Source organism: Pristis pectinata, chromosome 8, assembly GCF_009764475.1.
Source record: "Pristis pectinata isolate sPriPec2 chromosome 8, sPriPec2.1.pri, whole genome shotgun sequence".
Lineage (NCBI taxonomy): Eukaryota > Metazoa > Chordata > Chondrichthyes > Rhinopristiformes > Pristidae > Pristis > Pristis pectinata.
Window position 1 is genome coordinate 2,067,338 of NC_067412.1, and position 25,194 is coordinate 2,092,531.

General features: G+C 49.6%; 2 protein-coding genes across 4 annotated transcripts in view; one reads left to right on the forward strand and one right to left on the reverse strand.

Moving 5' to 3' along the window:
• The window catches only part of coro7 (coronin 7), a 114,228-nt gene that overhangs the window by 32,326 nt on the left and 56,708 nt on the right, over window positions 1-25,194 (forward strand). For all 3 annotated transcript variants that reach the window (XM_052021168.1, XM_052021169.1, XM_052021170.1), the window contains exon 9: window positions 1,219-1,301. In XM_052021168.1, the coding sequence (XP_051877128.1) occupies window positions 1,219-1,301 (83 nt within the window). The remainder of the gene's footprint in view (window positions 1-1,218; window positions 1,302-25,194) is intronic.
• Window positions 9,997-24,729, reverse strand: LOC127573187 (vasorin-like). Its single transcript, XM_052021179.1, has 2 exons — window positions 24,316-24,729; window positions 9,997-13,756 (listed from the first exon to the last, which is right to left on the reverse strand). Exons 1-2 carry the CDS (start codon window positions 24,348-24,350, stop codon window positions 12,370-12,372), a joined length of 1,422 nt encoding a protein of 473 aa, XP_051877139.1. The 5' UTR covers window positions 24,351-24,729; the 3' UTR covers window positions 9,997-12,369.

A 25,194-nucleotide genomic window follows, 5' to 3' on the forward strand; every position in this document is an offset into this window, starting at 1 on the left:
CTGGCTTCCTGCCAACCAGCCAATGTTCCACCCATTCTGTTATCCTACCTGTAATTCCATGACTTCTCATCTTATTATTTAGTCTCTTGTGCGGCACCTTGTCGAAGGCCTTTTGAAAGTCTAAATACACAACAGCTACCGCCTCTCCCTTATCCACCCTACCTGTGATTTCTTCAAAAAAACTCCAATAGGTTGGTCAGGCAGGATCTTCCCTTCACAAAACCATGTTGGCTTGGACCTATCTTGCCTTGCACCTCTAGGTATTCCATAACCTCATCCTTGAGGATCGATTCCAATAACTTTCCCACCACCGACTTCAGACTAGTAGGTCAGTAATTTCCTTTATGCTGCCTCCCACCTTTCTTATACAGCGGAGTGAATGGACAAGAAGTCGGTAGATGGAATATAAAGTGGAAGGATGTGTAATTATTCACTTTGGAAGGAAGAATAGAAAATCAAATTACTTAAATGGAGTGAGACTACAAAATGTTGCAGTGTACAGGGCTCTGAGGGCCCTAGCGCATGAACTACAAGGTGTTAGTATGCAGGTACAGTAAGTAATTAGGCTAAGGGAACGTTGGCCTTTATAGCAAGGAGTATGGAGAACAAAAGTCGAAGTACCTGGAGTACTGCATACAAGCTTGTTTGAGGAAGGATGTATTGCATTGGAGGCAGTGCAGATTCCTGGGATAAAGGGTTGATGTGTGAAGGGAGATTGAGCAGGCTGGGGTGGCTGAGTACACTATTCCTGCTCCGAATGCCGAGAGGTTCTTCGTTGGCGGGAAGGCACTTTAGGAAGTCCTGAGGCTGTGAAAATGCTGCAGTGATGCATGTTCTCCTGTCGCTATGCATGGCCCTGCACTGGTGGCTAATGGCTTGGGCTACCAGCTCTCAAAGCTGGACGGTCAGTCGCTGCGTACAGCTTCACGCTTAAACCTATGCTTGTGACTCTTCCCCACCTGAACCAGCACCAACACCCCTGTGGTGACTGTTTCCTGTCCCAGAGATGTCTCACCTCACTGGACAGTCACATTGTTCCTGAAGTGTTGGAACCCTGCACCTGCTCTGTAACTTTAGTCCACCCCTCGCATATCTGGAAGTATCTCCCACACAGTCCGTGCCAGGAGCCTGTGTCCCAGCTGTGTTTGTTGTTGCGTTGCTGGGCAGCAGTTCTGGGATGTCCTCTCTCACCCCCTGCACCCTTCATTGTCTCTTCAGGTGCGTGAGCGACAAGTGAGGCTGTGGGACGTACGGCGGTTCACCACGCCTCTCAGCACCTTGACCATTGACACTGCCCAGGGGTGAGTACACACATCTTGTTCACACACGGTGGCACACTGACACCACTCCTAGCATCTGATCTTCTCACCCCACTGATGGGTACTCTGCATCACAAAATTCCCACCTCCTGGAATTACGGACATGGATGTGAAGTGTGTCAGATCTGGGAGATTCCGGGTTTGTTCCCTGGGCTGTGCAGAATTGGCCCTGATAATTGACCTCCATGCTGATGGTTTCACAGTGGGGTTAGGCTGAGTCACTGTTCCTCATCGCCATCCACCACACCTTTCAGAGGCAAACACGCGGTCTGGGTGTGCTGCGCTGGCAGGATCAGACTTTGTCTTGATGCTTTCTACAGTTGGATAGCCTTCTGAGTTGCTGCAGAAAATAAAAAGATAAAGCAAGAACAACACAAGGACACAAGAAAATAGGAGCAGAAGTAGGTCACCAGGCCCCCAGATCTGCCCTGCCTTCCAAAGCGATAATGGCTGATCTAAGCTGGCCTGAACTCCCCTTTATGCCATTTCTCCATACCCCTCGGTTCCTCGAGCTATCAAATATCTATCCACCTCCACTTTAAATACTTCTAGTGATCCAGCTTCCACCACCCACTGGGGCAGAGAATTCCAGACATTCATAACCCTCTGCGAGAGAAAATTTCTACAGACCTCTGTTTTAATGACCAGCTTGTAGTTGTGTCCCCTTGTTCAAGACTCTCCCATGAGTGAGAACATCCCAACGTCTACCCTGTCAAAGCCCCTTAGGATCTTGTATTATTTGAATAAGGTCACTCCTCATTCTTCTAAACTCCAAGGAGTACAGGCTCAAACTGTTCCGTGTCTCTTGGTAGGACAACCCTCTTGTCCCAGGAGTTGCCCTGGTGACTCTCCTATTACTGTATCTTTTCACCAAAACTGTGCACAGTACTCCAGGTGAAGCCTCACTAACACCCTGTACAATTGCAAAAAAAAAACTCCCTATTTTTAAACTTCAGCCCCTTTGCAGTGAAGGCCAAATGCCATTTGCCGCCTTAACTCCTTGTTGAACCTGCCTGCTAGCTTTTTGCGATTCACCACTAGAACACCGAGATCACTCTGAACTTCATTCATTTGCAGTCTCTCTCCCTTTAGATAATCTGCCTTTTGATTCCCCTCGCACTACCCCACGTTAAACTCCATTCAAGTCCCACTCACTCGATCTTCATCCCGTTGCAGAGTCACAGTATCCTTATCACAACATGCTCTTCCACTTATTTTCATATCATTTGTACCTTACATGTTGTTCCTTTCTATGGGTCATTAATGTAAATAGTGAACAGTGGTAGGCTAGAACTGATTCCTGTGGTATTCCCCTAAGTTACTTCCAGTCTGCAGAGGAAGGCATTGCAAGTGGCCATGGGGCAGGGCAGGAGGAGAGGGGATTAGTTTAAAGAGATGGTTCAGGTTTACGAGGGTGTGTCTCTGAATTTACTGCAATGGTGGAACTGGAAGGAGTGCTGTAACTTGGACCCATTAGGAATTCATGCCTGTTTTCCAGGGGAACTTTTCCAAGGCAGTGGATGAAGCCAGTAACTGATTCATTGTAAAAGCATTTAATAGTGGGGATTTTTGGAAATTTAAGTGAAAATGACCTTGGTTTTAGAATAAAGGATAATTCAACAGCCTAAAATTCACTGTACAAGAGCCAAATACCTGACCCTGGCACAGAAACCACAGGAGCTGCCTTAGCGGCCAGTACAAATTATTTTGTGCAGCAGATTGTCGAGCCAACACATGCCTTGTGCGTTGTGTGAGTCTCAATACCACAATCTGATCAATACTTCCCACCCCCACAAACAACTCTCACCACCTCCATTCCAGTTAAAGATTAATTTTTCTTGTTGATTTCTGTGGGAATTTAAGATCAACCAACAGCAAATTACTAAAAGCTTTCAGAATGAGGAACAAATGTTCAATTAACTGAGCTGGCAAAAACATACTGAGAATGTAGGCTGTTTATGTCTTGACAGAAATATTCAAAGTGGAAGTATCCGTTCCCTTCAGTTTCAGACGTGATTAGTAACTGTGTGAAAGGTTGGAGCCTACACAGAAATCATTCATCCTTTCCCCTCTGTCCTTGCATCTACTCTCCTTCTCTCTCCCTCCTGCTTCTCCCTTCTTTCTCTCTCTTGTAAACACACAGTAAAAGTGTTCATTTGTTAGACTCTCAGATTGCTGCTACAGTTTGTGTATTTTGGGAACCTTGAACAAGAAAGTGGTATCTTGTACGAATATGTGTTGTCTTATTAAAGAAATAACAAGTCAGCCTGGTTGCAAAGTATTCTTGAGATCCTGTTTACCATGATGTTGGTGAATTATCTCAATCCACTGAGTTACTGTGCAGGGGAATGAATGAACAAACCTTCAGGGTTTCTTCTTGGCTACTTGCCTCCTGGCTCACATTTGAATACAATTATATCTTCCACAGTTTGCCATAATCTGAATATTTTACGTTTGTGTATTACTTAAATAAAAACAATAGTTCTGAATTTAAGAAGGGTTACTGGTTACAATGCATTCTTCTTTTGTACAAAGAAAGGGAGAAGCAATTGATTTGATCTAAAAGTTTTTGATGTAAATTGTGTGGGCAGTTCACACAGCCCCCACACGGTAATGCTGAAATGGCAGGCTTCTCCACTGGTGCTCTCTCCTCTGGGCTGGAAGGGTAATATTAGATGAGACATGAAACTGTGGTCCCACCTGCCCCCTCAGGTGAGTGAAAGATCCCCCGACAAGGAAGTTGTCTGGTGTCCTGGTTGAGGTCTCTTCTGCAACAAGAATCTTGCTTACGATCGTGCTGTTTGTAGCCTTTTGCTGTACACAAAATGGCTGCTTTGCTTTCTCATGTAACACTTTAGAGGAACTCATTGTGCCTAATGCTTTCAGTACGTTACTGTCAGACCTGATCAGTGCTAATAACTTTTTCTCATGCACCACCAAGATATAGTGATCTCACATCCATTAAGTATAGCTAGTCTTAATGGAAATGGCACTGAAATTCAACTAGAAATGGCACAGTGGGATTATCTTATAAACTGACTAATAAAGTTAGTGTGCATGAATATTGGGAGATGACTCCTAACTCTACTGTGTACTGAGATTGGAAGATGATCCCTAATTCTGCTTTCAACTCTGATGTAGAGAAGACCTATGAACTGAGATTGGCAGATGACCCCAACCCGACCGTGTATTGAGGTTGAGAGAAAACTCTGGTAAATTACGCTGACTCCCTAACTCTATTCTGTATTTAGGTTGAGAGATGACCCCCTAACTATTTATATATTGTGATTGTTTGATAACCCTGATTGGATGAGATTGAAAGATGACCCCCAACTTTGCTGTGTATTGAGATTAAGAAATGATTCCTAACTCTTATGTTTTAAGATGGGATGATGACCCTTATTTCTGCCATGTTTTAAGATTGGGTGATCACCCCTAACAATTTTATGTACTGAAATTGAGGGATGAGCTCCACTGTGTATTGAAGTTGATGTCAGACCCTTAAGTTTGGCAAGTATGACATTCGGAGATGATCCCTACCTCTGCTGTGCTTTGAGGTTTGGAGATGATCCCCTAACTCAACAATACATTAAGACTGGGAGACGATCCATAACTTTGTTCTGAACTCAGATTGGGAGATGGCCCCTAACTTGGCCGTGTGGTGATACTGGGGAGTGACTGACTGACTTGATGAATGCCAGCTGAAAGATCTGAAACCAATCACCAACAGTTTATTTTAAGAAGAGTTTTTTAGAAACGCCCCAGGGCGAGTATGGTCCCCAGAAGAGTTGCTTCGTTAAACCGTTTTAGCAAGAAATTCTTGCACAGCAGGGCTTGTAATCAATGTGAAAAGATCTTTAATTTTCAGACCTGGTTTGAGCATTCGTCGAAATTCCTGAACTAATCCTTGAAGCAGCACAATTGCAGGTTTCTTGGATGTAATTATTGGCATTTTGAAAAATACTCCAGCAGATTATGAAATAGAAATCAGGTGTGTAGCCCTGGGCCAAACCAGTACCAGCTGTGTGCAGACAATGACCCCAGTGTGAGGGGAAAATGTCTCACTTCAACACCAGTCAGCATCAGATCCATCTTGAGGTAAAATAAAGACTGCAAGTGGATCAGCACAATTAGTGTGGTAGGGTACCAAGGGCAAACCTGGAATAGGGTAACAAGGAGCAGAGTGAGTGTTCAAAAGTGTGCAGAGTGAGCATGTAGGAGAGTCTGTGTCTGGGCCCGAGCTCTGGAATTTCCTCACTAAACCTCTCTGCCTCCAGTTTCTGTGCCATATGCTTCTGTGATTCTATGATCTTTGAACTATAGGCTGGTGAGCCCTGCATAAATTATTGGAGAAAATCCTAAGGCATAGGATTTATGTTTATTTGGAAAGGCAGGGACTGATCAGGGAGAGTCAGCAACACACAAAGTGCTGGAGGAGCTCTGCAGGTCAGGCAGCATCTATTGAGGGTAATGGACAGTCGATATTTCGAATCGAGACCCTTCATCAGGACTGTCCATTTCCCTCGATAGAGCTGCCTGACCTGCTGAGTTCCTCCAGCATTTCGTGTGTTGCTCCAGATTTCCAGCACCTGCAGTATCTCTTGTATCTCAGGGATAGTCCGCAGAATTAGGCCATTCAACCCTTTGGGTCTGCTCTACCATTCGATCCTGGCTGATTTTATTCTTCCCTCTCAACCCCATTCTCCTGCCTTCTCCCTGTAACCTTTGACACCCTTACTAATCAAGAACCCATCAACCTCCGCTTTAAATATACCCAATGACTTGGCCTCCGCAGCCCTCTGTGGCAATGAATTCCACAGATTCACCACCCTCTGGCTAAAGAAATTCCTCCTCCTCTCTGTTCTAAAGGGATGTCCTTCCATACTGAGGCTGTGCCCTCTGATCCTTGACTCTTCCAGCATGGCTTTGTGCAGGGGAAGTACTGCCTCGCTAACTTGATTGAGTTTTTTTGAGGAGGTCACTGAGAAAATGAATGAAGGCAGGGCAGTAGGTGTGTATATGGATTTTAATAAGGCATTTGACAAGGTCTTGTGTGGTAAGTCCAGAAGTCTAAGGCCCATGGGATCCAAGGCGAATGAACTAAGTGGATCCAAAATTGGCGATAGGAAGCAGAGGGTAGTGTGGAAATCTGTGACCAGTGGCGTACTCTGGCATCGGTGCTGAGATCTTTGCCTTTTGTGATGTGTATATAAACTATGAATGTAGAAGGTATGAATAGAAAGTTTGCGAATGGCACTGGTTGGTGGTGGTGTGGATAGTGAGGAAGGTTGTCTGAGGCTAAGCAGGATATAAATCGGATGGAAAGTTGGAAGGAGAGTTGGCAAATGGAACTTAATCCTGACAAGTGTGAGGTGATGTATTTTGGGAAGTCAAATAGGGGTAGGCATAAATAGTTGGGAACTGAGGAATGGTGTTGAACAGAGAGAGCTCAGGGTTCAAGTACCTAGTTCTTGGAAAGTGGCAACACAAGTAGATAGGTGGTAAAGAAGTCATATGACATGCTTACCTTCATGGGTCAGGGCAAAGAATATGAAAGTTGGGAGGTTATGTTTCAGTTTGGAGTATCATCTGCCTTTCTGGACACACACTATAGGAAGGATGTGCTTGCAGAGTGCAGGGGAGGGTCACCAGGATGTTGCCTGGATTGGAGGACTTTAGTTCTGGGGAGAGAATGGACAGGATGGGCTTGTTTTCCCTGGAGTGAAGGAGGCTGACGGCTGGATTCATAGGGGGATATAAAATTGAGGCATAGATAGGGTAGACAATCAGAACCTTTTCACCATGCTGGGGGTGGCAAAAACAAGAGGGCATAGTTTTAAGGTGAGAGGAAGAAGTTTGAAAGATATCTTCAAAGATTAAATTTTTTACACAGAGTGGAGCATGCTGCCAGAGGAGGGGGTGGAATCAGCTACAGTTACTATGTTTAAGAGACATTTAGATACTTGAATCGGCAAGGCATAGAAGGATATAGTCCTAGTGTAGATGGGCATAGAGGTTGGCATGGACCTGGTGGTTGAAGAGTTAGGTTTCTGTGTTGTACAACTCTGTAACTCTGCTTGTTTAAGGTCCTTGTTAAAACCTACCCCTCCAGTAAGCTTTTGGTCCTAATGTTTCCCCAAGGTGATGTTGTCAAATCCTGTCTGAAAATCATTCTTGTGAAGCATCTTGGGATGTATTTTTCCAGTCTGATCTCCCCGAAAAATCTACTTATTTTCAAAATGTGAAATAATCTCGGATGGTTTCAGTATTGTCTGCCTGCTGTAGGCCTCAGGTTTACGTGTGGCAGCTGGGCTGTTTGAGCTAGTTAAATAATCTAATTACTAAGGTCTGAAAGCAGGGCACTGTTAATCCTATTATTAGCTTTCCTTGTCTTTGCCCTAATTCTGTAGTAGTTGCCTTCCCACAGAGTGCAGGTGTTTTATTAAAGAATCAGCTTTTGCTGTTTCTGGGCCCTGGGCCTGGTCTCCATGACAACATGCGATATAAAACATAGCTGCATTCCAGTAGCACCTGCCTTACTGGCTGGAGGTGAAAGGTTGCAGGTCAGAACACCGAAGCTTTCTTAATGAAGCTGTGAGTCCAGTGCTGAGATGTAGCCAGAGGTTTACCGGTTCTCAGTGGATCCGTGCAAGGCATGGTTAGGATGGTTGGGTGTGGTTGGCATAGCCAGGCTAGCTGGGTAAAGTCCTCTATTGATTCTGTCTCCATACCTTCTATCAAATTCCTGGTTTGATCGTGGAAGTCTACGAACACTCTGTGAAAACACATCAAGAATCAAGGGGGTCCTAAAAAGATATTTTTGCAGGTGGAAAGTACCCCAGAGGCTCTGGCATTTAACCTGACAACTTTCTCAATGCTCTGACTGCCCAGTGTTGGAGTACTGGACAACTGTTGACCGTTAGACAGACACCCCAGTGCAGTACTGAAGATGTGTTACACCACTGGAGATAAAACCTTTGGATGGAAGGTTAAATTGAAGCCGTATTCCCCCTCAGTACAGCGTAAGGACCTCGGGGCACATTTTCGAAGAGGAGCGCAGGAGCTCTTCCTGATGTCCTGGCAAATATTTATCCATCAACCTGTGTTACTAAATGAGCATAAAACAGAACTCTGGAAGAACTCAGCGGGTCAGGCAGCATCTGTGGGGGTAACAGGTGTAAGCTGAGACTCTGCATCATGACTGCATTACTAAATGAGCATATTTAGTCAGTGGGAGCTTGCTGTGCACAAATTGGGCAGTTGCATTTCCTCTATCACTACAGAGGGTCCTTCATTAATCGTGGAGTGCTGAAATTGAGAAGGGAGTGATGTGTAAGCAAGGTCTTATTTCCTTAAAACATTTTTCCCTGACTACATGTTCTGCTGTTTCCTTATCTTCACCACCAACCACCCCCCCCACCTCACCCCTGCTCAGTGTCAGTTTTCAGCCTGGAAGTGCTTTCTGACATGTCATGTTCCTTTGTACACATGACACTAATCCAGTACTTCAGTCCTGGGTTCACAGGGATGTTTGGAATTAGCTCGTCACACGTCACACACTCTGGGGAGATTACAGCTGTACCCCAAACTCTGGAGAAGAGTTCATCCTGTTCCCTCCCTCCCTTTTGGTTCTGGTGCTGTGTTTGAGAAATCTGTAAGCATTATAGAGTCACGGAGCAGTACAGCACGGACACAGGCCCTTCGGCCCAGCCAGTCTCTGCCAACTTCGGTGCCCACCCAGCTCATCCAAATCTCCTGCGTTCAGCCCACATCCGTCTAAGCCCCGCCCCTCCATGTACCTATCCAAGTGCTTCTTAAATGATACTGTTGTACCTGCCTCACCCACTTCCTCTGGCAGCTCGTTCCATACACTCACCACCCTCTGCGTGAAAAAGTTGCCCCTCAGGTCCCTTTTAAATCTTTCCCCTCTCACCCTAAACCTATGCCCCCTAGTTTTGGACTCCCCTACCCTGGGGAAAAGACTGTTACCGTCCACCTAATCTATGCCTCTCATAATTTTAAACACTTCTATAAGATCACCCCTCATTAGAAACATAGAAAACCTACAGCACAATTCAGGCCCTTTGGCCCACAAAGCTGTGCTGAACATGTCCCTACCCTAGAAATTACTAGGCTTACCCATAGCCCTCTATTTTACTCAGCTCCATGTACCTATCTAACAGTCTCTTGAAAGACCCTATCGTATCCGCCTCCACCACCGTTTCCGGCAGCCCATTCCACGCACTCACCACTCTCTGAGTAAAAAAACTTACCCCTGACATCTCCTCTCTACTGACTCCCCAGCACCTTAAACCTATGTCCTCTTGTGGCCACTGATTCAGCCCTGGGGAAAAGCCTCTGACTTTCTACCCTTTCAATACCTCTCATCATCTTATACACCTCAATCAGGTCCCCCCTCATCCTCCGTCTCTCCAAGAAGAAAAGGCTGAGTTCTCTCAACCTGCTTTCATAAGGCATGCTCCGCATTCCAGGCAGCATCCTTGTAGATCTCCTCTGCACCCTCTCTATGGCTTCCACATCTTTCCTGTAGTGAGGCGACCAGAACTGAACACAATACTCCAAGTGGGGTCTGACCAGGGACCTATATAGCTGCAACAATACCTCCCGGCTCCTAAATTCATTCTCCTATGTTCCACGGAATAAAGACCCAGCCTGGCCAACCTCTCCCTGTAACTCAGGCCCTCTGATCCTGGCAACATCCTCACAAATCTTTTCTGTGCTCTTTCCAGTTTAACCACGTCTTTCCTATACAGGGTGACCGAAACTACACAGTAATTCCAAGTGCGGCCTCACCAACAACTTGTACAACTGCAACATGATGTCCCAACTCTTATACTCAGTGCCCTGACTGATGAAGGCCAGAACTCTAAAAGCCTTTTTCACCATCCTGTCTACCTGTGATGCTGCTTTCCATGAACTATGCACTTGTACTCCTAGGTCCCTGTGTTCCGATAAGAGTTCTTTACTAGTCACATGTACATCGAAACACACAGTGAAATGCATCTTTTGCGTAGAGTGTTCTGGGGAAGCCCGTAAGTGAGACCACACTTCTGGTGTCAACATAGCACGCCCACAACTTCCTAGCTTGTACATCTTTAGAATGTGGGAGGAAACCCACGCAGACACAGGGAGAACATACAAGCTCCTTACAGCAGCAGGAATTGAACCTGGGTCGCTGGTGTTGTAATAGCATTACAAGACTTTCCAAAAGACTGGGATTCCTCGGACAATATTTTGTTAGAAGGGCGATAGTGCTTTTGAAATCCCTGTGATACCTCAAGACTATCCCACTACTGGTCTGGACTCAGGTTTCTGTCCTGATACACTGACCTTCCTGCCCCCAGCCCTGTGTGTCACTGCCTGACCCTCGACCCTTTGTCCACATCCCTCCCCCACTGTTGTGGGCCCACTGCCGTGCCAGCTCTCTTACTCTCCTCTCTCCCCGTGTGGACCATTCCCTACAGCCACTAACTGTCCGTGTAACAAGGAATAATCAAAGACCCATGCCCCAGCCATTGTCTCTTCTCCTCCCTCCCAACGGGCAGAAGATACAAAAGCCTGAAAGCACGTACCACCAGGCTCAAGGACAGCTTCTATCCCGCTGTTATAAGACTGTTGAACGATCCCCTAGTATGATAAGGTGGACTCTTGACCTCACAATCTACCTCGTTATGACCTTGCACCTTATTGTCTGCCTGCACTGCATTTTCTCTGTAGCTGTGACACTTTATTCTGCATTCTGTTATTTTCCCTTGTACTACCTCAATGCACTGATGTGACGAAATGATCTATGTGGATGGCATGCAAAACAAAGTTTTTCACTGTACCTTGGTACATGTGACAATAATAAACCAATTCCAAACTGCAGCCTGGATATCTGTTCTCTAGAAAAATATTTATTTGCTTACAAATATCATCATATACAATGTGTGATCAGCAATTTACAGTAGTTAATGGGTGGTGTGCATGCACCACTAACCTCTCTGTCCCCCGCCCCCCCCCCCCCCCCCCCTGCAATGTGCATTGTAGTGCCATCGGGGAAGGCAGGGAATCTTGTGGGGCGGGATTCGTATTGGACAGTCATCCGTGCGCTCCAGGTGCTGGGAGCACTGGGAATTTGGTCCTACAAAGTCATGTATTGCTGCATGCTGAGAACTGTCTGAATAGCAAGGGTGGCATCAGTGATATTTACAGTCATGCATTTGAAGCCAAGATCCCTCCTTGTGACTGGACTTTCATGGGGAACCTGGACTGAGCTCATGTGCAGAGTGGGGCAAGGAAAACCTGGACTGGATTAATTAGGCTTGGTGGCTACTGGGTATACTTGAAATGAGACTTCCTTGGGGATACTGCATGCAGCCCCCATCAGTAGGAAGGGACTTTGATTGAAGCAGTGGAGTTTCACAGCTGTCTTCAGGCTTTGGAAATTGCCAATAATCTCAATGAATCAAAGGTCACAAGGGGTTAGTACTGTTGCTTTGGTGCTCCTGGATTAATGGCAGTTCAGTCTGCAGGGCAAGGCACTCGCCTTCCTTTGGAGTGTTGGAGGGAACCAGCCCCTCCTGGAGACACGGTTTGATCCCTTCCATGTCGTAAGGATGGGGTTCCTGCCCTGGGGCTGAATTTTTCTTGATGTGCCTTCTCCGGCAGTAGTAAGTGACTGTTACCACCAGCAGTGTGATCAGGAACATGCCTGTAATCGCTGGCCAGATCACACTGGTCAGGTTGGCATCCACTTCGTGGATGAATGGAGCCGGCTGGGACATGGACAGTGTCTGTGCGACCGCGCAGGGCTCCTCTTTGGGCTTGGTCTCCCCCAGAGCTCCGACGCAGATCTGATAGGTTGAGTTCGGCCGCAGACCTCGGATGCTGTACGTCTGCAGTGACGTCGGGATGTTGAGTGATACTGGTCTTGGGTCGGGGCCTGACCAGTTCTTGTACGTCAGCCGGAGACCTTTGTAGTAAATGGGGGAGAGCTTGAAACCTTGGAGATCCAGTGTGACAGAAGTGCTGGTTATCTGGCTAATGTTCACCAGGCTCTTGTGAGAACCTCGGGGATCATGGATGTCGTTCGTCGTCTCGCAGCGAGGTCCATGGAAGCCGACCGGACATGCACAGACCTGGTGCCCGTCCCTATCCAGCCGGCAGGTGCCCCCATTGAAGCACTCTGCCGTGAGGCAGGGATGCTGTCTCCTGCTGCCCACCCGGTTTGTCTCGGTGACAGCTCCAGCAGTAGCCCTGCGTTGAAGGGCGACGGTTGTCCCGGTGGCACTGTGACCTTGTAACCCAGAGTTGGCCTTCGACCTGTGGTGGGCGAGAACCACGCTGTGGTTGCCGTGCTGACAGGGGCGCTGGTAGTGGGGCAACCAATGTCTCCGAGCGCCAACCCCACCAGCGGTTTGCCGGCGTTGACTGGTGGGAAGTGGCATCGAGTCTCCTCCTGCCTCTGAAGGAGAGCACCGTTCGTCCGCACCCACTGGACGAACCAGCCCAGCTGGCAGACGCAGTTGTAGGGGTTCTCAGCGGCTACAAGGCTTTGCAGCTTGGGGAAGAGGTCCAGGAAGCCCTGTGGGATGGTCCTGAGACTGAGCCCGCTGATGTCCAGTTTCTGCAGGCTCCTCATGTGCTTGAAGTCCTCGTTCCACAACTGGGAGATGTGGTTGTTGCCCCGAAGACTCAGGGAGGTTAACCCTCCCAGGTGCTGCAGCGCTGCCGACACACTCGCCAGCTGGTTGTCCGACAGGTCCAGCTCCTGAAGGCTGCGCATGCCCTTGAACATCTCCCCGTTAATGGTGCCCAAGCCCAGCCCAGCCAGCCTTAATGACTCGACCTCTGGCACCATGACGGATCTGAGCTCCGCTCCTGGGATGCTATTCCTGCTGAGGTCCAGGAGCAGAAGAGTGGGGAGCCGGAGCGGAGGGATGCGGTGGAGCCGGTTGTCCTGCAGCTTGAGCTCCACCAGCCTGACCAGGTCCTCAAAGGCTGCAGCCTGGATGGTGGCGATCTTGTTCTTCTGCAGGTACAGGCGCTCCAGTTCTCTCAGCCCCGCAAAGGTCTCGTTGGCGATCTCGGTGATCTGGTTGGAGGACAGGTCCAAGTTGGACAGAAGGGCGAGAGGCTGGAAGACCTGGTGGGGCAGCTTGGAGATCTTGTTGTGTGACAGGTGGAGGAGTTTCAGCTCCTTGAGCCCGGCAAAGTCCTCGCTGTGCAGCGCCGAGATGGAGTTCTCAAAGGCGTAGATGCTGGACGTGTTGGACGGGATGTGTTGGGGGATGGTGGACAGACCCGTCTTGATGCACCACAGTGTTCCCAGGCTGTCGCACCTGCACTTGGCAGGGCAGCAGAGTACGGAGGACAGCTCCGTCAGCAGCACCAGGGCAGTGAACCCACACAGCCCCTGCCGGGGGATCCTCGCCCTGTGGGAGGAAGGAACACGAGACACGTTACAGGAGTGAAGTGGCAGAAACCCTGACTGCAGCCAGTCAGTGGGGGCACGTGGCAGTGCAGGAGGACAGAGGTGGCCCTGACCAGGGGTGAGGGGAAGGTGTACTGAGCAGCAGCAGGGCGCAGGGAGGAGGACAACTGAATACGCCGGGTGATCACGGTATAGGGCTGTGGCGCGGTGAGTGGCTCTCTATCTCCCTCTCCCTCCTCCCCCCAACACACAACGTTGGGGGGAACCAAGTCATACTCCAGAAAGCTGAGCACATAGCTGCAGCACTGAGGGAGGACTGCACTGTTGGAGGTACTGTCTTCACATTGTGATGATAAATGAGGCTCCATCTACTCCCTTGCAAAGCTCAAGAAGATCTGCTGGAGTCTGAGGCCAGTGGTCGGCTTCTGTCCTGCACTAAGTGGCCTGGTGTCACTGTGTGGCTACCCTGGTACAGGTGGGTACTTGGACTGCAGAGTTTCCGACCGCCTGCAGTGAGAACACCAGCGTAACGTCTCTGGGGTTGTGAACAGTGCCGTGCAGCACAGAGGGTCAGGAGCAAGTACTGCACACTGCTGGGTTTGGGCTGGGGTGAGGGGGCAGGGGGTGTGTCACTGGACGGGGACGGGTGTCTCTGGGGATGGGAGGTGTGTGTCTGGGGGTGGGAGGGGTGCTGTCAGCTTTCAGAAACACTCAGTAAGTTGAGGGCAGAAGCAGTGACGGGGAGGAGGGTGTGACTCCCATGTCTGCCAGATCTATTGGAAGCCTTGATCTGGCTTGGTATTTGCAGCGAGCCCTAGTGACCCTGCACCTGTTCAGTACTGGGGGAGGGGGGGGGGTTGTGGGGAGAGAATGGGGGTACAGTGAAGCGGAGGGGTGGGAAGGACAACAGCTTCCGTCAGCGAGTCTGGGTCTCCATTTGGTGTCAGTCAGCCCGAGCTCCCTCATCCACCCGGCCCCCCCCCCCATGTCAGCCCGAGCTCCCTCGTCCACCCGGCCCCCCCCCCCCCATGTCAGCCCGAGCTCCCTCGCCCACCCCCCCGTGTCAGCCCAAGCTCCTTTGCCCCCCCCCCCCCGTGTCAGCCCTCGCCCCCTCGCCCCCCCCCCCCCCCATGTCAGTGGGACGGGGGTGAGAGGGTCTGTGCTTGAATTCCCCCACCTTGGGCCCAGGCTGACAGGAAAGGGGGAGGGGGAAGGGAGGTCAGCTTTGGGGAATGTTCTCTCCATAAAGAGTATTTTTAGAAAATTTGATTCATTCTGTACTATTTCCAGACCACATCAGGGACTGCTGAGGAGGAGGAATGTTCTGTAACAGATTGAACTAATAAAACGTACATTTCAAAAACAGAGAAGTATTCCCAGAGCCCAGTGCAGTCAGAGAGTGGGCAGTGAGCCACCCCCTCTCTGTCACCAAGGGAGCTAGCACTCAGTCCCCAAGCCACTCCTCACAAGGATTTGCATTTCACAGCACCCTTCCCAACCCCGGCACGTCCCACAGTGATGCAGGCAGTGAGCTCGTGTGGGAAACGGCAGAGGCCAGTGCAGCCACAATAATGGTCCCTGTTCCCCCCTCCCCCTGTGTGTGTGGCTCTCCCTCCCTCCACCCCCCCCCCCCCACCCTGAGGAATGTACAGTGTCAGATTTACAGCTCGCCTCTGAATACAACAAGTAGCTGTTTTTGCAGAATTCGGTTTAGTCTCAAATACAGGATGGAATTGGAAACATTTGTTGGGCTTTAAACCTTGTGAGGGTGAACGAGTTAGCACTTGGTGTGAAACTGCTGCTGTCCATGTTTTGAAGTGAGTGAGGAACTTGTCTTGGTTAACCCCCACTGTGGCTTCGACACACCGAAGTCCACCTCAGCAGAGGAGACCATTCAGACCATCATGTTGTGCCAACCAGTTATCATTACTTAGTCTCATTCCCATTCCCAGCTCCCAGCCTGCAGCCTTGAGGTTTACACTGAGGGCTCGCCCAGAGATTTTCTAACTGTGCTGAGAGTTTCTGCCTCCCCCTCCCTTTCACCGTTTGGACCCAGGCCTCCCCATTCATTAAACGAAAGTAGTTTCTTCAACTTCTCTCTTGTCTTATCAATCACCTTGAACATATGCCCTCTCTGAGAGAAAGAGGTCCCCCATTCACACTGCCTGAGCCTCTTAGACTTTCACCAACTCAATTGTCTCATTTCCGTGTTGTAAAGAGAACAACCCCAGTATAGATCCTGATAACTACAGTCCTCTGGCCCTGCAACATTTTGTTCCCTCACGTTTTTCCTGGGGTGACCGGGACTGTACGCAGTGATCCCACCATGATCTTGCTGGTCATAGAGTCGGCCCACAGTGTTTATAAAGTCCTGGCCTGATCCCTCCACCCTTGTCTTTAGTGTACAAGATCATTTGTGCTATTTTAACTTCCTTCTCCAGCTTCCCCGTACATGCCTGGCAAACTCCCACTTATGGTGCATCCCCTCTCACTTGTTGGTCCTCCCAAAGTGCACTACATTCTCCATTCAGGAATCTTCACCTTGCACAAGGGGCCCTTTCCCTCAGCTTCAGAATCCCCAATCCACTGGCCCCCTCACCCCACCCACTGGCCCTTCCCTTCTCTAAATCTTTTCATTGCAAACTGCAAATTGACCAGTTTTTCCACTTGTTCTGACCTCACATGGACACTGCTGGCCCCCTGATCTTGAGGTATTCCACTCATGACCTTGCCAAGGGTGGTGGGTTATGCGGAACAGTCCTTGTCTCAGTTCTGCTCAAACTCTGTCCCTCACCTGGGTACATCACTAACTGTATCAGTGCTGCTTCCTGATTCACACTGGAATAACAAACATCACCATCTGTGCTGCCAGTTTATGCTGGCTTTCACATGGGCTATCTGTGACCCTTCCCTCCCTTGACTTCTCTATTTCAATTTCTGGGGTTAGGTTTCCAATTACTACCCATTACAAACCCACAGGTTTCCACATTACTTGGACTGTACTTCCTCATACCTGTTTCCATTCCATGCGCCCTCTGTCACATCTGTCCTGATGATGTCCCTTTTTATTCCAGTTGTTTGGATATATTTTCCTTTTTTCCTCATTTGCCACACTCTGGTGATAGGGTTTTCTTGGTCCTCACTTCCAACTCCACCAGTGTCCAACACCATGACACCCCCACCAGACATCTCTCCCCTTTCCCTTTGGGATGCTATGGTTCACTCTCCAGTCTCCTTCATTCCCCAGTCCCCTTATCTTGCAGATGTGGAAGATGCAACATCTGCCCATCCTCCACCTCCCTTTCTCTGTTCAGGGCCCCGACCATTCCTCCCAGGTGATTTACCAGTTCTGCTTCTAATTTGGTACCCACAGTGGGGTCTCCTGTACATCGGAGGAACCAAGGGCAGGCTGGGTGACCACTTTGCAGAGCCCCTGCATTCAGTCTGCCTACGTGGTCTTGAGCTTCCAGTCACCTGTCTAACTCTCCATCCCACCCTGACCTACACTTGTCCAATGAAGCCCGTTATACACGTGCATTAGCCCCTCATCTTCTGACTGGGCATGTTGCAGCCTTCTGGACTCAACACTTTTATAAAGTAATCCTAGGCATTTTTATTTCAAAGTTTTACCATTTGATTTCACATTTCTTTACAAACTTTGGATAATTATTCTGCAATTGCACCTCTAGCAGCTGAACTTTTCTCTTCCTGCCTCCTCAATCTTCCACCATTGTCCCATTTGTCATTTCATCTCCTGCCTTTATCCCGTCTGTCTGTCTGTCTGTCTCTCTCTGTCCACTTCCCCCCCCCCCCCACCCTCTCAACTTTCTCAGTACCTTAAAACTTCTTCCAGTTTCGATGAAAGGTCATTGACCTGAGCATTAACTATCTGTCTCTCTCCATTGCCTGCCTGACCTGAATACTTCCACCATTCTCTGTACTTAACTTCACCTGCTCTATTCTGCTTCTGTTTTGCTCTGTACTCCCCTGGACTACATTCCATTGATCACTGTTCTGCCCGGTTGACTGGCCTGGAATTCCCTTCCGCACTATCAACCGCACAGCCGATTATTGTGTCAGCTCCAAGCTAATTAATCGTCGTCCCAACTTTTATCAGAAGCAGGAAAGTGTTCCTGAGACTGGATTGAGCATAAAGCTAGACTCTCCATATTGGCTTTGGGTTAGTTATCACTGTATCCAACTACAGCAGGGACTCCAGGAACAAGTGTCTCTAATCTCTCCATGTTTTTGTAACCACAAAGACAATAGTCACGGAACCCCTGTATCTGAGAGTGAAACCAAGCAAAGATTTTGCAGTAACCCACAGGAGGTTTTGGGGTAGGTGCCTGCAAGGGTTTTTAATGCAGCATCAGAAAGGAGGGCAGAGAGGTGCCTGCAGTTTATCCACGTTTGTCTGGCAGCTTTTGCCCCATGAGCCCCTGTGCTCAGGGTCAGACAGAACCAAGCAATTGTATGCACAGGTCAGGGGTCACTAGGTCCCAGTTCCCTGAGGGTCGGGGGACACTGGTTCCTCTTACTCCAGAGTTACTGAGTGCCAGTACACTGAATGTTTGGGGTCCTGCATCCCAGGGGAGGAAGGGGTGCAGTTGGTGGTCTTGGACCCTCGCCCTCTGTGTTTGAGGGTGGCTGGAGGCACCTTGGACACCGTCTGGAGGGGGGCTGGCTGGCACACGTGTTAATCTGGACAGGTCTGGCGATGGTGGTGAACTGTGTGGCCCAAGGACTGTGCTCAGCTTTGCAAGGCTCCAGGAGCAGCCTCAGCCAGAGCCTCCCTCGCCACAATCTCCTTCCAAAAACAATCTGACGGCGCGCTGTGCTTCAGGGTAAGACAACACTGCCTGGGCTTTGGACTTATTTTTCCAAGGGATGATTTCAAGATGTTTGCTGTAATGTGAGACAAAGCTTTTCGCTGCATTGATGTGAGACGGATACAGCTGAGCTGTGGAGAACTTCCCGCTCCAACACTAGTGGCTCCTGTGTGATGGGAATTGGAGGGACTCGGGAGCTGAGTGCAGTCTGGGCCACTCTCTGCTTCACAGTGAATCAGCACCTGGGCCCCTGGGCCCTCCCCCCCCACCCCCCACTACTCCATGCCAGTGTTGTGCTCCTCCCATCCCTTCCAACCTTCCTCAATATCTCCTCCTGTTCCTTCCCTCTGTTGATCCCTTTAAATGTATCATTACCCTTGAAGGGATGGGAAGAAAATCAGAGGATAATGCATAGAACTCTGCTTGAAAGGGCAGCAGAGTGAAGGTGGGGCTGGACTCACTCATCTGAGGTTGAAGGGCTCAATGAACTGCTTCCAAACAGCCCCGACCGACCTGCTGGCCATTTCCAGCAGCCCTGCTCTTTACTCCCATTGTTGTAGTTTAAAAGAAATTCCCTTGTCTCCCATCTGTCGCCTCTTGCTGCACACCTTCAGTCCATATCCGCTGGTACGTGCTCTCCTGCCCCTTAGAACTGATTCACACCACCTACCCCAACAAAGTCCTTCATGATCCTGAGCACACTGTCTGATTTCCATAACCTCTCTGCACTGTGTAACCTTGGCTTCCCCAGCCTGGCCACACCCCAGGGGCTGTTCTACTAAATCTCCATAGAGTCACAGAGCAATACAGCATGGACACAGGCCCTTCGGCCCAACCAGTCCGTGCCGACCACGGTGCCCACCCAGCTCGTCCCAATTTCCTGCATTCGGCCCATATCCCTCCCAGCCCCTCCCCTCCATGTACCTATCCAAGCGCTTCTTAAATGACACTATTGTACCTGCCTCACCCACTTCCTCTGGCAGCTCGTTCCATATACTCACCACTCTCTGTGCAAAAAAGTTGCCCCTCAGGTCCCTTTTAAACCTTTCCCCTCTCACCCTAAGCCTTTCCCCTCTCACCCTAAACCTATGTCCCTTGATTTTGGATTCCCCTACCCTGGGGAAAAGATCACAACCATCCACCTTATCTATGCCCCTCATGATTTTATAAACCCCCTACGTTCCAAGGAATAAAGACCCAGCCTGGCCAACCTCTCCCTATAACTCAGGCCCTCCAGTCCTGGCAACATCCTTGCAAATCTTTTCTGCTGACCTGGGTCCAGATGTTCTTCCAGAACTCTGTCCGAGGCTGAACGAGTGCTCTACAAGGGTTTCATATCAGTTTTGTACTTGATGCCCGAACTAATAAAGGAAAGGATGCAGAATGCTGTTTTATATCACTGACCCCATGCTGGACGTGGGCTGTGTACTGAGTGAGGCACTCAGTTGGGGTCAGTGCTGGGAATTCTGATGACTAATGAGGCACAGTGGAGGTCAGATGGAGGAGGGTGGCAGGGTGGGCTTGGTCTTAATGTGTGAGATTGGGGAGGGTTCCAAGGGGTGCCTGCTTCTGATCTACCACTGGGACCTCCCTTTTCTAATGGACTCATCTGATTGCACGTTGAAGCATATTTTTGAACTTGTTGCTTGCTTGGGGCAACATTGTTCCATTAATCAGTGAAAGACTTTTGAATAACAGGAGAATTGAGAATCCAACAGGAAGGTGGAGGTGGAGGTGGGGCCAAGATCAGGTCGGGCATGATTCTGTTGAATGAGAGCAGGTCCGAGGGGCTGGGTGGCTGCCTGTTGTGCCCCTGGCTCTCGTGGTGGAGAAGGGCAGCCCTCAAATTCATTAAAGTGCAGTAGGTGCAGTGGGGCAGGTAGTGTGTGCAGGTCAAGTTCCAGATGCAATGGATGTTCTGTTTTTGGGATGTGATTGGGAGAGTTCACTGGAGAGAAATCCCTTGTAAGTCGGGATGTGGGATCTGCCACACGCAGCAGTGGGAGCACATGGGGCCTGGGGTTGAGGTCCTGGTTGGAGATGTCCCTGTGATGAAGCATCACTCCTTCCACCTGCTCTGGAGTGTGAGCCTGGATGTTTATACACCAGTCTCTGGAGACGTGACTCAATGATGAGGGAGTTTGCCTGCTGAGTCATGGCTGACGTCTAAACTGCATCTATTGTGCTACTCCCTCCTGAGGTACAGGCATCTTCCACGCCTCAGAACGGGAGCGGAAGTGAACGTCTCTTCTCTGTGGAGGAGAGAGGATACCTTCCCATCCCACTGCTTTCCAGCTTCACTGAGAGGTTTGTGACCGATGATCTTCCTCAGTGTGAACTGGAGGACACCTGGCTCTGTACCTCAACCCAGATGCTGCCAGAGTGAAGACCTCGGATTTGCTCTCAGGCACTGGGACCTTTGGGGGTTGGTTCTGCCTTTCAACAAAGTTCTATCTGAACAGTGAGGTTGTGCAGGGCTTCATTTGTGGGGTTGGGGCTTCCAAGCCTGGCAGTCTCCCCTTTTTACACTCAATGAGGGGCTCTGATCACAGGGGTCACAGCGTGGCAGCGTGAGGAATGGGGTCTGTCATCAGTGGGGGTACATTGTCACTGAGGGAGAGGGACTGATTCAGCGGCAGTGCACTGGGGGTGATGCTGTGGTGGGCTTTCTCTGTGCCTCTGCTGAGGATGGGGAGCTGCTGGTTCTGCCCGGAGAGAGCTGAGCCGAAGGACAGCAGTGATCTTTCAGTCTGCATTTCTGACATTCTTCCTTCGGGCAGCTCTGGTCAGAACGCAGCCTGACCCTTGCAAGGATTACCCCGGGTTAAAACCATCGACCAAATCCATCATAAAACTCCAGACGAGAGAGAGAGAGAAGCTCCTATCGAGCTCTCCACTTTTTAATTAAACACCAGTAGCTCGGAGCCTGTTTACTTTTCTCTTTTCCAAACCTCTTGTCCAAAGACTGGCCTCTGCTACGCGCTGGCTCCCACAGTGGGCTACACCCCTGCATACCATCCCACGGTAATGAGAGCATTATTACAAATCCACCCTGTTCAACAGCCACAGAAACACTATCCACTGTTTATTATAAAGTCCTCTCACTTGCACTCTGTTGCCAAGAAAAATCTCAACAGTACCAGAAGTATAACTAGGAGTCGTTATTCACTGCCCAGCTTGTGTGCTTCAGAATGGATCTCCTTATGGCCCTGGGTCTGGGGAGTGAGGGTCAATCCTTACTGTGGTCTAGGAGAGTGAGTGACTCCAGTATAAGGGGAGTAAAATCTGTCATTGTCCTGTTGGGACAGTGGGTGTCATGTTCGCTCTGGTGTGGGGTGGTTTCTTCTTCTTTGTCATGGGAGTGAGGGGCTCTCAGTGCCTGGTGTGTGGGGAGTGAGGGGGGTCTCAGTGCCCGGTGTGTGGGGAGTGAGGGGGTCTCTCAGTGCCTGATATGTGAGGAGTGCGGGGGTCTCTCAGTGCCTGGTGTGTGGGGAGTGAGGGGGTCTCTCAGTGCCTGATGTGTGAGGAGTGAGGGGGTCTCTCAGTGCCTGGTGTGTGGGGAGTGAGGGGGTCTCTCAATGCCCTGTGTGTGGGGAGTGAGGGGGGTCTCAGTGCCTGGTATGTGGGGAATGAGGGGGGTCTCAGTGCCTGGTGTGTGGGGAGTGAGGGGCTCTCTCAGTGCCCATTGTGTGGGGAGTGAGGGCCTATCATTGAGCTCTTGCTCTCTCGCTCTCTCTCCGACAGGGTGTATTTGGAGACTTCCCATTATAATCAGCATTTCTTTATTTTCCCTGTGGCAAATTATTGGATTTCTTCAGTGAGCATTGTTATGAATTGTTCTCCATTTCCACTGTTGGGTTTGTTCCTGAAAGGATTGGCTTGTTTGACCTGCTTGGAGCCGCAGTATTTGTACAGAGCAGTGAGTGAGCACCCTCATTGGGCAGCTGAAATTGCGCCTTTTTAAGAGAATGACTGGCAGCAAATTCAGGTGGTAATTCCAGCTCATCCTGTTCCTTCACTATCTCAACTTCCTCTAATACCTTCATTTTCACTCTGTGCAATGAAGAGAAACTCCACTCACAAACAGAGTAACCTTCTCCTGGTGAATGAAGCAGGTACCTCTGGTGTTGCAGAGATCACACTTGATCCTGAATAAACGCGGCCTCTGTACAGTTGCACATGGAATAATCCATGGCCTTCTAGTCAACATTTAATCCCCATAAATTATTGAGAAAACTGAAGCGACTGACCCTAATCCCTCAACAGCGATCACCTCCGTCCCTCACGCACACTCCCCGCTGAGTCCACGTCTCTGCCTCACCTGTTCCTTCAGCGAGGCTGCTCCTCCCTCTTCAGGAACACTGCCTCTGCCCCACTCTCAGCTCTCCACTGCTGACACCATCACCGTAACTTGACACTTCCCTTCGCTGGCTTTCATTGTTCACCTTCTGTTAACGTGAGGTCACCCAGTTCTGTACCGTTGTGTCCAAAGGAGCATGTCCGGCTCACCTGACCCCCAGTGCACTAATCTACACTGGCTCCAGTTCACCCAGTGCACTGACCTACATCGGCTCCAGTTCATCCAGTGCTCTGATCTACACTGGCTCCAGTTCACCCATTATCCCAGTGCACAAACCTACACTGGCTCCTTGTTCACTCAGCAGCCAGTGCGTGCTGTCCTGCACTGGCTCCAGTTCACCCAGTGCACTGACCCACACTGGCTCCAGTTCACCCCGTCCACTGACCTACACTGGCTCCAGTTCACCCAATGCACTGGCCTACACTGGCTCCAGTTCACTCAGCACCCAGTGCTCACTGACCTACACTGGCTCCAGTTCACCCAGTGCCCCTTGAGCTGGACTGGCTTCTGATCTGGCAATGCATCCATTTCAGATCCTCACTAGTATTCACTCTACCCTCCCTAGCTCTGCAACCTCCAAGCTTCCGACCTACACCTCTGCTTCCAGTTCCTTGTTTATCATCTATCCTCTCTGCTCCATCACTGGCTTGGCTTCAGCTGCCTTTCCTGAAGCTCTCCCCAACCCTTTCCCACTCCTGACTTCCAGCAAGCCCACCCAGCCTTTGATCACCAAATCCTAAAAATCCCCGTCTTGGTTCTGTGTCCATTTGCTTCTAACTTAATCTCATGAATCTTCCTGACAGTTTTCTGATACCATTTGAATTAAAGATTTTCTGAATAACAGTAGGTGTGAGCAGTTTTACACCAAAACGCTCATATCCTGCTGGATAAACAGTACCTACAGCTCTGAACAAGAGTAGTGTGTTGAGGTTAGTAGCTCAGTCACACTGGACCACTCTGGTCTGTGTCACGATGGCCGAGGGTCCATCAGTTGAAGCTTGAAATTCGTTTTGTCTCATTTAGGTACTTTTCCAATTGTGCTAAGTTCTTCCAAGGGCTGTAGCTTTTTGACTGGGATTTGTTCAACACCATCAGATGGTTGAGGTTCGTAGCAGGGAGCAATGTTGCTCTCTAGCTGATGCAGTGTTGGCTAATTGTTGTGAGAGAGTTGGAGGGCTCAATCTTCAGAATAAAGCAGACAAACAGAGAGAGGAGAGCTTCTGTCTCAGCTGGAGGCAAGACCCCAGCAAGCCTACATTCCTGCTATTTAGTCAGGAGATTTAGTTTCAATTCATTGACCAGGACCCAGAGAGAGAGAGGCAGAGACCAGAGCTGGATCAGTGGCAGAAAGAGACATAACACCGATCTTACCTTGCTGGCTGTGCTGAGTGAGGGAAGGCAGGCATGTTGTACTGACGTGCGAGTGTAGAATCCCCCCCTTCGGCAGGCAGGATGTCTCGATGCGGCAGGAGGCTCTCACCCTTGGATTACGAAGGAGTAGACAGCATCACCGTTTCCCTGCCTCGCACCACTCCACTCCTCCCAGGGATCTGGCAGAAACCAACACTAATGAATGCAGTCTGGGCTTCTCTCAGAGAGAGGGAGTGGGAGGGAGCTGGAATCGCCACTCCTCTCTGACTCGAGCTGCGTTAACCCTTCGAATGCTAACTGGCAACGTTTCCACGAGATGTTTTGATTTGTGCTGGCTTTTTCAAGAGGATGACAGATAGAAGGAAATATTCCGTGGGCAGTTCTGTTCCCCACACTTGAACATTCCAGTATGACTTGACATGAACACAGCATCTGGCATTTAAAATCATTAAACCAACCTACAGACTGCTTGTAACAGCAGCGATGGTTGGAAGCCACACATTACTCAATCCACATTTGGGATTCACTTGGTCCACAGTATGACCTGGGAGGTCCCAGATAAATGCATTGGAAGAGGTTCTAGAATCGTTCTAAAAACGAATACTCCCATCTACTTCTCCCATCTCACACCCTACTAAAGGAATTGTCTGCACTTCCTGGCTCCCCACACAGCCCAGTCCCCACAGACAGGCTCCTCTGTAGAATAATTTAGTTTAAAATAGAGTTCAACCCAGATAAGTGTGAAGTGGTTCATTTTGGTAGGTCAAATATGATGGCAGAATATAGTATTAATGGTAGGACTCTTGGCAGTGTGGAGGATCAGAGGGATCTTGGGGTCCGAGTCCATAGGACGCTCAAAGCAGCTGCACAGGTTGACTC

What these genes read in the sequence shown, in the direction of transcription:
- LOC127573187 (XM_052021179.1), bottom strand. Translation starts at nt 24,350, where the DNA reads ATGCCTGCCTTCCCTCACTCAGCACAGCCAGCAAG. An exon ending in CACTCAGCACAGCCAGCAAG is followed by an intron (nt 13,757 to 24,315) that starts GTAAGATCGGTG and finishes TTCCTCCCACAG; the next exon opens with GGCGAGGATCCCCCGGCAGG.